This window comes from Acomys russatus, chromosome 15 (assembly GCF_903995435.1).
Source record: "Acomys russatus chromosome 15, mAcoRus1.1, whole genome shotgun sequence".
NCBI classification, from domain to species: Eukaryota; Metazoa; Chordata; class Mammalia; order Rodentia; family Muridae; genus Acomys; species Acomys russatus.
The window spans coordinates 35,500,568-35,512,885 of record NC_067151.1 but is presented as its reverse complement, the minus strand read 5'-3'; the positions used below and the strand labels follow the sequence as shown (position 1 = coordinate 35,512,885).

General features: G+C 44.7%; 1 protein-coding gene across 2 annotated transcripts in view; it reads left to right on the top strand.

Annotated features, from left to right (window-relative positions):
* Clrn1 (clarin 1) overlaps positions 1–12,318 on the top strand; it is a 36,622-nt gene that overhangs the window by 21,142 nt on the left and 3,162 nt on the right. Inside the window, exon 2 of one of the 2 annotated variants that reach the window (XM_051156828.1) lies at positions 2,732–2,911. The exons of the other annotated variant lie outside the window; for it this stretch is intronic. Coding sequence (XP_051012785.1) covers positions 2,732–2,911 — 180 coding nt within the window. The remainder of the gene's footprint in view (positions 1–2,731; positions 2,912–12,318) is intronic. 2 annotated transcript variants of the gene reach the window in all.

Sequence of the window (12,318 nt, the reverse complement as noted above, 5' to 3'; positions counted from 1 at the left end):
TTACTTATCAGGAAAGTGGGTCAGAGGAGAGGACATCCTATTGAGACTTTAGGTGAAAGTAGCATGGAAGAATGGGGAAATAGAAGGATCCAGAGGGTCCTGGAAACCTACAAGAAGAACTTTATGACAGGCGGATCTGGGTCCTGGTGTCCTCCTCAAACTAAGGCACCAGCCAAGGAGAATATAGGCAGTAAGCTTCAAACCCCTACCCAGACCTAGCCGATGAACAGGATATCCTCCACCGTTGAGTGGAGAGTGAGATCTGACTCTCACACAAACTCTGCTGCCTCATTTTCTGACCACGTCCCCTGGATGGGGAGGCCTGGCGGCACTCAGAGTAGCAAGTTACTAAGAAGAGACTCGATAATCTAAGAGCATATACGGGGGAGGAGGTCTCCCTCAATCACAGGGGGAGGGGAGAAGGGGGGAAGTGGGAGGGAGGGAGGAATAGGAGGATACAAGGGAAGGGCTAACCATTGAGATGTAATATGAATAAACTAATAAAAAAAACCAGGCAGCTGAGGCCAACTCTCAAAAACTGTTCTCTGATGTACACATGTGTGCGTGCATACACATACACACACACACACACACACTCACACATATGTGGGCATACACACAGAATAAGTAAATAAAATATAAAATATTGGAAAGAATAAACACACTAGTGTATGCAGTATCTGAGTAAAGAACCTGGAGCATAGCATAGCTGCCCCTCCCCCTCCTTCCCATACCCTCTTCCTCCCCAGCCCCCACCCCCATCTCTGAACAGGGAGCTCACTGTTTTTGTAATGTTGGCTGGCTGGCCAGTGGGCTCCTGGGATCCACCTGACTCTACCTTTCAGTGCTTGACATGTGCGTCTTGACATGTCCTGCTTTTTACATGGGTGCGGAGGACTTGAACCCACATCTTCATGATTTGCAGAACAAGTGCTCTGGCCCACTGAGCTGTCTCCCCAGTTTCCTGTGCCTTGGTTTTTAATAAGCTACCTATCTCGCCTGTACAGAGAATTCAGTCAGGAGAACAGAGTATTTAGATAATTGTTATAAACACACCCCCTTGGCTTCCCCCATATGGCTGGATGATGCACGCTTCTCTCTGTGTGGCTTTTTCTTTCTATTTCACACCACATTTTGATGGTAATTCCACATCTGTTCCTATAGAATTGCTCTGATCCCTGTAAAATTCCATTGTGTGGGGTTGTATGCACTATTGCTAAACATGCAGGCTCTTCCCAGGCTTTTCAGCAAGGACTATATTTATAATACTTCACCAGACTCATGTCCCTAAAGGTGCTTAAGAGAGGCTCCCGTAAATACATAATGTTGCTGAGCTAAAGAGGGTAGACATATCAGTGCTTTATAGATATTCCCCAGCAGCAGGGAGGTTTTTCCAATTTTTACTCCCAAGAAAAGTGCACAAGGGCTCTCTTTCCCTATACCCCAACTAACATGGGACTGTGCTAAGTGGTTTGGACTTAGTAGACCCGGTTTGCAGGAAGTAGATTTTTAAAAGAGTTTTCAAATGCGTTATCCTTATCATAGGACGATAAAGGACTACTAAGCTACATAATACAGTTACCCCTGAAGGCCATTGAGGAACTAACTCTACCTCTTTTTTTGTTTTGTTTTGTTTTTGTTTTTGTTTTTTCGAGACAGAGTTTCTCTGTGTAGCCTTGGCCATCCTGGACTCACTTTGTAGACCAGGCTGGCCTCAAACTCACAGCGATCCGCCTGCCTCTGCCTCCCGAGTGCTGGGATTAAAGGCGTGCGCCACCATGCCCGGCTCTAACTCTACCTCTTAAAGGAGAAGTGACAGCTGTGTAAAGAGAGACAACCTTAGTGATCACCTTTGAAAATAAGAAATCAGATTTATCTGCTCACTTGCCATTAGTCAGGGTGCTCCCATTAGGTTCACATTCTGTGGAAGACAGCTGGGTCTTTCTCTGTCTTGTTTTATGGCTCCACCTCTGGCTCCCTGAGCAATGGCTGGCACATAGTAGATGCTCAACAAATAAATTAAGCACCGGCTAGTTGCTTGGGACTAGCATGGAGCTGACTTCCCTTTATTTGTCATCCACATTTGCTGACAACAAGCGTGCTAATGCAACACTGATAGGCCTGATAAGTCTTTAAGGTTTTTCTTCTTCTGAGCAGCAAGGATTACTTGCCCTGAATACAAAATCTAGAAATAGATTTGGCATGTTTAACTAAATGGAAATATATTTCTTGTAGTACCAGAAATTATTTTCCCTCAGCTTTGTGCTACATCAAAATGTTGAAGTTGATTGAAAATTCCTAGTTCTTTCTTACTGTGGTCTAGAAACCATTTTTTTTTTTTTTACATTATAAAAAGCAAGGCAGTACCAAAATTCCTTGATGTGATTTCTCCCAGGTGCATTTAAATTTAAAATATTATTATAAGTTTAGATAGATTTTAAAAGTGATTATTGAGTCCTGTCATTAAAACTTTGGCCATCAAAGTGTACAGAATGTATAATCAAGGGCAAAAGAATCACCAGTTGCCATGTTTTATGGGTGAATTCTTTCAAATGAGCCCATCTTCAAATCTTTGGGTAAACTCCTTGTAAATTGGTAAGTGAGAAAATGTGTTCATGAGAGTGATTTTTAGTGACTTTTGAAAGCATGTAAAAGAAGAAGGGTTGGCATTGTAGGTTACCCTTGTGAAGCGCTGATTGTGAAATCCCTTTAATCCTTGGTTTATCCTCAGTCTTCCCAGATTTGCTCCAAGCCATCCCTGTGAGCATCCACGTCAATATCATTCTCTTCTGCATGATTCTTGTGGTCTTAACCATGGTGGGGACAGCCTTCTTCATGTACAACGCTTTTGGCAAGCCCTTTGAAACCCTGCACGGACCACTGGGGCTGTATCTGGTGAGCTTCATTTCAGGCAAGTATAAAATTCTTCCTCTGAAGACAATGTGCTTTTCAGTGTGTCAAAAGATGCCCTGACTAAACGTAATCTCATGCCATGCATGTAGAAATGTTCCTGTAGTATTATGTATGACAGCAAATAGTGAAGAAATGCTATAATTATCTAACAATATGGAATTCATTATATACATTATGATAGTCTGTATTAATGACTATGATCATCACATTATAATTTTGAAGATGTAATCAAAAGGATTAATGCTTGTATCAAATGTTAAGTGAAGACAGTAGTAAGATTTTACAAATATTATGAACCGGTTGGATTATAAAGAAAATATAGAAAGAAGATATTGATTATATAGTCATACACTTTTTAACACACATACACTCACACACCTATATAGAGGCTATATTTAGATAGGGGAGATAGATGGGGATAGTTTGTTAGTTGTGATTATTTCTGAGTATTGAAACTATGGATAACTATCAGTATTTTTGCTCACGGCTATCAATAGTTCTAAAAGTTCACTAGTGTGCATTTATTTAGTCACAAATAAGAAATGTCATCATAAGAGTGATAAAGGCCCCCACAGATGAGTAACGTATTCAGGAGTCAGTACTTCATGCAGCCTAATGCTAATTACGTCTGTGTAAGGATACACTGTGCACCCATAAATGGATGCTTTGACAAACACATTCCACTTCATAACCAGAGCTAATGAGAAAGAAAATAAAATCTAGTCAGTGCCACAAAGTGCTTAGAATACCTTTTCTGAAGTGAGAAAAATGAGAAAATGAAATATATTTACATAATTCGTGACTATCTTTAGGTAGGAGGTCTCTGATTTTACACCATTTCCCAACTTGCAGATTGCTTCAACATTATATCTTGTTGTATTGATGATTTCTGGGAGATTACAGCACACACCAGCCAAAAGTATAATAAGCATCCCTGTTGGACAATTTCTTTCTTCTTTGAAGTTGCCTGTGGCAGCCAGCTCTGAGGCAGCCAGCAAAGACTCATTCCTCTTAACATTACCCACCTGCAGCACCAACTTGTACAGGTGCCTGCCTAGAAAGCAGAGCCCTGCAGTTAACAGGGGACTTGCTACTTACACACACACACACACACACACACACACGCACGCACGCACGCACGCACGCACGCACGCACGCACGCACGCACGCACGCACGCACGGTGTTCCACCACCCACACCTTGCTAACCGAATTATTCACCCAAGGAAAGGAGCTCTCTCTCTCCAGCACGGATGCCACATCTTTTATACACAAACAACACAACTTTTAAGTATTACAGTAATGAGTATTCTATGAGGGAAGACCAAAGGGTTCTCATCTATCTTTGGCAAAAGCAGCCAGTGTGAAGCTTTCTGCATATGGTAAAAAAAAAAAAAAAAAAAAAAAAAAAAAAAAAAAAAGTCACATGCATTTATTGGCTTGACAAAGCAAGCCTGGAAAATCCATGTTAACTTGATCACCTAGATGCCATAAGTGAGAGAAATCAGAACCCTACTGGGATAAAATTAGCATTGCAGCCCATAGAGGCAGGAGGACCTGTGCCAGGAGCAACAGGCAGGTGTGTGGCACAGGACTGGCTTTGGGCTGTGGTGAAAACAAGCCAGGATAGCAACTCAGTCTTACAGGAAGGTCAAGGTTTAAGCGTTTGGGGGTCATGTCACCCTCTAAACATTCAAAACCAAACTTGTAGTCAGTCAGTTGAGTCCGAGAGCATTCAGATAGCAGACACACTATGCATGATTTCAGCAGAGATGTAAAGTAGGCTAGTGGCTCAGGTAGGATCCCCAGGTGAGCAGAGTCTGAATCATCAGGGAATTCCTCAGCAGAGTAGCAGCTGCAGCCGCAGCCCCAGTGACTGAGACTCTGGGGTAGACAACCACGTGTGCTTTAGCTTGTCCTGTGGTGATTGTACTGCAAGCTCAGGAGGGCTCAACCAGAGCAGTGGGTCTCACCCTTCTAATGCTGCAAGCCTGCCTTTAACACAGTTCCTCATGTGGTGACCCCCCATCATAAAATTACTTTTGCTGCTACTTCATAACTGTAATTTTGCTTTTATGAATCGTAATGTAAGAAGTATCTGTGTTTTCTGATGGTCTTTGGTGACTGCTGTGAAGGGTCATTGGACAAGCACCCCCCACACACACACACACACACACACGTGCAATGGGGGCGTGACCCACAGGTTGAGAACCACTGAGCTAGAGGGAAATGACTAAGCAGGGTTGTAGGACTGAAAAACCTCAATAGAGAGCTGTGGTAGCTCAGAGGGTCATTTCTGGAAACACCAACCATTCCTGTGGGTTGGGGAAGAAACGGAAGGCTTATTTAATTCACTTGAACTAGGGAGGCCCTTAGAGCACTGGGGCTCAGACCTGGAAGAGCTGCCACTGCCTGTCTTAGGGACACCATCAGAGGTTTGGGGGAGTATGAAATGCCATACTGCTGCTGCCAAGGGGTAAGTGCTGTTCCCGTGGCCTTGGTGTCAGGAGTCATAAGGAGTAGGAAAGAGCAGGCCTTCCCTGTTCATTCTAACATGGGGTAGAGGTTAATTGAGCAGCTGCCAAGGGAAAACTCGTTTGGAAATCTTGACCCAGCATCACAAAGCAGGGCAAAGAAAAGCTGGTTTGCAGCGGGGGCTGGGGGGGGGGAGTGCCACTTCAGCTAAATAACTCAGTCACGTAATCGCTCCATCTCTGAGTGAAACTCTGAAGAGAAGCCCATGTGGAGACAACTTGATAGCTCTGACGGACAGCCTGACCAGCAGCGTCTGGAAAGCAAGATGTCTCAGAGAATGTGGAGTTAATCCCAGTTCCAGTTCTAGTCGGCTGTGAGGAGAACCTGGGCATATGCATTTACAGAGGAAGGAGCAGTTCCGAGCTTACACTGCATCTTAATTCACTCCGACTTGGAAAAGCCATTATCCGATAAAGGGTGGTGAATCCAGGGCAAACAGGGGTGGGTGGGGGCAGAGGGAGAAGGGAAGAGGCTATGCCCAGAGCAATACCTTGCAAGGTCCCAGCGTTTGCAGAGCGGTCAATGCTTTGGAAGCACCAATCCTTACGTTAGACACCAGAAATTTTCAGTGACTAGAAAGAAGCTGTACGCAACAATAAAGTGATGGACTGACAAGCTGTGGCCTCCGCGGCGGGGAGGGGGGGGCACAGGTCACTCTTGAAGTATAAACCACCTCATTCTCTCTATATCCCACACAGGGAGCCCAGGGTCCCTAGAGTTTGTGTACTGTTTACCTGAGTTTATAGAATCCATGCACAGCCCAGCTCTAAACCCTGCTTGTGTCAAGGTAAAGTTTTAGAGTTGTTTTTTTTTGTTTGTTTGTTTGTTTTTTTTAAACAAACCCTTTAAATAGGAGTCAGCATATACAGTCATAGGCCAGTGACTGTATTAGGGGTCACTAATTTTAGGTGAGTCCCATTCCATCAGGAGACACCCAGAGGTTCTACCTTCACTCCCATTTCTCTCACCCTGTGCACAGCTCAGGGATCTGTGCTTATACACGCTGCCTGTACCACCCGGACCTCCTCTCTTCCTTTTTCTCATGCACACTCACCTGCAGCTTTCCTCTGGCCTCCTCAGTTCTTCACACCAAAGTCATGATGGGACCAATTTTTACAAGTCTACTGTGTGGTTGGGTGGGGACCCACACCTTGTCAGGAGCCACGAGGGAAGGAGAAAGAGAGAGAGAGAGAGAGAGAGAGAGAGAGAGAGAGAGAGAGAGAGAGAGAGAGAGAGAGAAGAGAAGAAAATGACTCCTTCCAGTTCTCTATGTGGAGTTTGTCAGTTTTTCAGAACAAAGGAGACAGAAAAGGAAAAACCATACCTGTGGGATCAGGCAGCAATGGCCACAGTAACTACCGTCGCCTGCTGATGCGTGTAGCCCAAGATCCCGCATACGTCTTTCCACTCCTTAGCGATTCCAGGATAATTTGTATGCCCCTGGTCTCTACTTTTGTCACAAATCAGTTAATTTGCTTTCTCCTCTAGTAACTTATAAGCTAGTTTTAAGAAGCCTTTTTCCCCAATGTAAGATTTAGGTGGTACCTAAATGGACCCCATAATCCATTTGGGGCAGTTATGCTCCTATCCAACACATATGAATCCCCTGAAGGAGCCAGCTCGCATCCCATGCTAATTAAGCTGGAGGCACTGGAGGGTGGGGCTAGAGTACTGGCTTTGGATCTTGGCTTAGTTTTTTTTTTTTTTTTTCAAAGGAAGTGGTCTCAAATTGGCAGCCTGTGTTGAGCATCAGTGCCACAGGTGCTTTCACTTTGCATAGTTGGCAGACAGAGTGTCCGTTGCACGCCAGTCCTTGTAAAGGGCACTGAGGATTCCACAGTGAAGCCTGCAGCCTACTGGGAGAGTCAAGCAGGAGTGTCTGTAAATAATTAAATAACCGCATACTGCCATACTTCTAAGGGTGATAAACGGGCTGCTCTGAGAGTGAGAGCAGGCATCAGGCTTTCAGTTTTGAACAGAGTCTATGTCCAGCAGCTGAGTTGCTGAGCTCCTTCAGAGAGCATCCCAGGCAGCAGCGAAAGCACACACAAGACCCTAGGGAAGGACAGATAATGCAGCTAGAGGGATAGACAGTGAGAAGCGATGCACATTTATTAACTAAAATGTTTAATTGGAGCTAGAGACATCACGTGGTATAGTTAATATTGGAGCTTCAAAATCTACGTTTAATGTTTTAGAGCAGATGTTAATTTCAGTAAGCTTTTGGAAATTCTCAAATGTCTGATAAGTTTACCTTTTTAAGAAATGTCTGGTTGAAAACAATGCTACTGCCTTGGAGATGGAGGAAGATGAAAAAACAAACAAACAAACAAACAAACATCTGAAAGCAGATCCAAAACAGTTTGCAGGTAGCTTACACAATTAAATAAATGGCAGTGGCCATTCGCTGAGGTAGACAGGCAAAATGGGGCTCAGGGCTACAGTTTAGAGACAGGGCCTTTTTTCTAGAAATCAAATGTTTCAGTTGGGGTGTCATTTCTGAGACACTCTGAGATCTCCAAGTACAAGGGTTACAGAGACAGGTGGATGCATGAATCTAGTGTTCATAGAACAGGCCCAAGTGTTGCCAGGGTACAGGGATTATGTAGAATGAAAATGGGTAGGATCACTTGCTGAGAGTGTCCTACGGAAAAAAATTCGTCAAGGCCCACCCCTGCAGAACACCATGAGCTGCTGACTGAGGAGGAAGGGTCTAGAAAATGGATATTGAGAGAAGGAAACCAGGTTAATAGTGATGTCTAAGGGCTTCGAGAGGAATGTTTCAAGGCCAAAATCACCAGTGCGCTTTGAATAAATATGGCCTCCTGTGAGAGCCGCTGGAGGTAAGGGATGGAGAAAGACTGCTAATAAAGTAGACAGACAGAAAGATGTTTCCAAGTTCAGGAAGTGTAGAAACAGAAGGAGCCATAGAAGGGGGAGCTGAGTGTGGGGTAACTGTCCCCCCACTTTTCACACTGAGAGCATATTGAGTTCTTATGGATATGATTCTCAGTGCTGCCTGCGTGAGAGTGGAGAGCCTTAGCCAGACCATTGTGTGGAAAACTTGTCAGGAACCATTGGTTAAAAAAAAAAAAAAAAAAAATCCCAGCAGTCTAGGGCTATTCTCTGCAGTTGGCACGGCACTTATAAGGTCTTTGTGGGGGGATAAAAACTACGCAAATCCGGTCTCAGTGCAGTTGTATTGATGACATTATGTCTTGAATTCTACCAAGCAAGACAGACATAATTTAGGCCTTTCTTTAGACTAAAGCGTGCTTCTAGTACAGGCCCGATGAATTTCCGTTACAGATATGGCAGAGAACAAAATAAGCCCAGGCACATGTGAAACACGAAGACAGGAAAAATAAAGAACAGCACAAAATAGGAGGAGTCTTGCATTACACACAGATTCAGTATTAATTCTACCCCAGCCTCTCCAATAGAGGTAATGGGTGCAAAACCACGTTGCTCTGCAATTGGTAGGGGAAACAACTTGCACCTTTTTCTATTTCAGTCTTCATGGGGGAGTGTTTTTCAGGAGTCTGAGAAAGACTCAGGGGGTGTCTAATTGTGGAAAATCCAGTTCTGAAAATACCCTACTTGGTTCTGCATGGACCTCAAATCAGACCCAATGAGGGAAAGAATGTAACGGTAGACCCCGCGGTGGCACAGGCATGGGAATTTGTTTTCAAATGCAGGGCAGCAGTGAAGGGCCCGTGTGGGGCAGGATGTTGTTGCTTTATGATCATCGAAGTCTAGCACGGATGTGTTCACCTTATTTTCTGTCCCAATCACTGGGACTCGTGCCCTATTCAGAAAGCGCATCTTCCTTTCTGTTTTGTCGAGCGTCAAAACCCAAATCCTTACCACAGCCTCCAAAGCATCCCCTGCTGTGTGCATTCTGGAAATACTGCGCAGCTGTGGCTCTGAACACACACTGCCGCTGACCTCCTGTCACTCTCTGCCTCCTTCTCCTCTTCGCTTAACATGCCTGGTTCCTTTTGCACACACGCTCTCTTTCTGAAACACCCTTCCTTCCACGGACTGTCTCTCTGTCCATCACGTCCTTTAAGATATGCTGAACGCTTACCTTCATAAGCACTCCCCACCCCTTCTATCTTTCTATCCTCCCTGCCTAGCTTATTGTCTTCTCCTTAGTACACATCATGCTCTGTTCAAGTGTAGAATATACTTACTTACTTTGTTGTTTCATCTCTCTCCATTGTACCTACCAACCACTGAGGACTCAGTGAACATAATCTTGTTTGGTTTAGTCACATATCCATAGTGCCCAGAATAGTGCAGCTACTCTACACTATTTGTGGAATAAATGAATAGGATCAAACCATCTTTGCACATCTACTAGCAACAATGACATTCTTCTTTAAAACATTGTTTACACTAAGCATGGCACTATTTAGGCCCCACTCAAGAAGGTGGCACTAGGAAAACTCAGAAAAATGTTGGCTGTTTAACCACCTACGACAGAAGGTGACTGATATCGCTCCTCTTTCTGCACATCTGTTCTTTAGAACCACATAGCCAAATTGCTTGCCATCACAACCTCAAAATCCACCCCTTGGTTTCAGATCCATTTTGTTGTCCATTGTGCCCCCCCACCCCCCACCTTTTCATGTGGTGAGCACTATTTTTTGAAGCAGTATGGAATCAGAAAGCTTCCACCTGGGAATGAAATTATTAAACATGGGAAGGGGCCTCATCTTCAGTGAGTGAGATTGTATGACATCACGGGAGATCAATACCACACCTATTTTTGGCATCTTTAGAGATTCTGAAGCAGCCGATGACCAGTTTGCCACTCTACATGAGAGAGTAACTATTATTTGTCCCCGAGGAGAGACTTGAGAAACAATGTGTTTTCATCCTGAACATGATGGCCATTAGTTTCAAAGGACATGACATTCTGATTTATTATTTTCCAAAATAAGAGCTTAGTGTTAATAGGATAATTTCAGATTTTTTTCTCCCTGTGAGGAATCAGCCCACAGCATACTGGAGGCACATAGATCCCGGCAGGTGTTCTAATCCAAAAGCATAGTTATGCTCAGGGACAAGCAGGACAGAAAAAGCAACTTTCTTACTGGCTGTGACCTATGTTTTCTGTGTTGTCAGCCTGGGGAGATAGACACCTAACTCTCATTCTCAGGCAGCTGCCAGATGAGAGTCACGGGTGTGCAGTGTTTAGGATATCACAATGTCTGACCATTCATGGTGTGACAGCCCTATAACTCAGCTATCTTATTCAGTCAGAAATTAACTCAGTAATCAAAGCCATTAGAGGAGGGGAGCACACCCGCAGCACCATCCAGATGGTGGGGAAATCAGACAGACGAAAGGAAAACGGCTGTGGTCATTAAGTGTGACTCTGGGCTGCAAATGTGGGCCTTGTGCCTGGTTGTTTTCCAAATTCTAGTACGAGTGAGGTTCAGCAGGCTTCGAAAGTCTGGTTCATTCTAACTTTTCTGTGAGTACAGCAGTGAGGATCAGATGGACAGACCCATGGGGGGAGCTGTTCCAGTGGCTCCAGCTGAGCTAGGGAATTTGATGTCACGTGTTCACTGGGCTAAAGAGGAGAGAGACACGCAGGCCTAATTCTAACATGTGTGAGGTCCTGAGAGCATACAAATGAAAATCCATATGCCATGTGTTTAAACATTTAAGGTTATAGTGGATTAAACCATTAAATACAATATGCTGGATTTTTCTGCCCCAAGAAACGTCCCCTCCAGAAGGGCCTAGGAGTGATTTAAATTTAGAATTCTTGACTATTATGAACCCTACACACAAGTGACAAAGCCACCATGGGTTCCGGTCCCTGTTGACTTTAACGTCTCTTCTCAGCCTGGCTTCGTCTCAGTCAGGAAAGGCTCTGTGAGTGTATCAAGGGAGTTGCCATATCAAAACGGCTATTCCTAAGACACTCACAGTGCTCGGGGATATGTAACAGCAGCCACCAGCACGCTCTTGGGAGGACTAACCCTAGCAAGGTAACCATGCAGGCCTGGTTATGGGCTCAGGTCTGTCGGGGCAAGAACTCTAGGGGTCCCAGCAGTAGGGCCTGTAATTCAGGCAAGTTCTTCAGGTATAAGAGGTTCACTGACATCGAGCGCATCACTCTTTGTGGGTGGGCGAGCTTTGTGTGAGGGGGAGCAAAGCAAGCCCCTCTAAACAGGGCCCATGATATTGCAGGTCCTTCTTGGTGATAGTCATTTTGGAAATGCGACAAGCCTTGCTCTTTCCGTCTCTCATGTGTCACAGCCCGCCTCCCTCCACACGCCTGCCAAGCAGCCAGGCCTCCCAGCGAAAGCCTCCGTGTGTATCTTTTGGTCCATAAGTCAGAAATAGTTATCTTTGATCTCACATCTCTTTCATGGACCTGGACAAAGAAGAGCAAAAGTATTCTCCAATTCACACCGAGTCGTTCCCCTTTAGCAGTCGCAGGCAGGTTGTCTGGGGCCCAGGCTCAGTTTCCGTCCTCTGCCTTCGAGATAACAGAGTTGGCAGTGGTCAAACCCAGGGTCCAGAGGGAAGGCACGGATCACTCTGACAGCCCATATGCTCCATCCCAGCTACCTGGGATCTTAACAGAGACTGTTTGCATCTCAAGATGTGCACGTGACTTTACTTGAGGAATCTGAAATGCAGGCTCGCCGAGATGCGGTCCCCTTAACAAAATGTCCCTTTAAAATATTTAATGACTTGAAAAAGGAAACTGAGCTTAAATTTTCCTTTTCAGGCACTGAGGAAATAGTGTTTCTCTCCTGTCTGGAACTCATCATCTCCTCAGACAAAGGGAACTCTTATGGTAACAGCAATGGTATTTTCTCTACAATTTTCAAATAAAAGATAA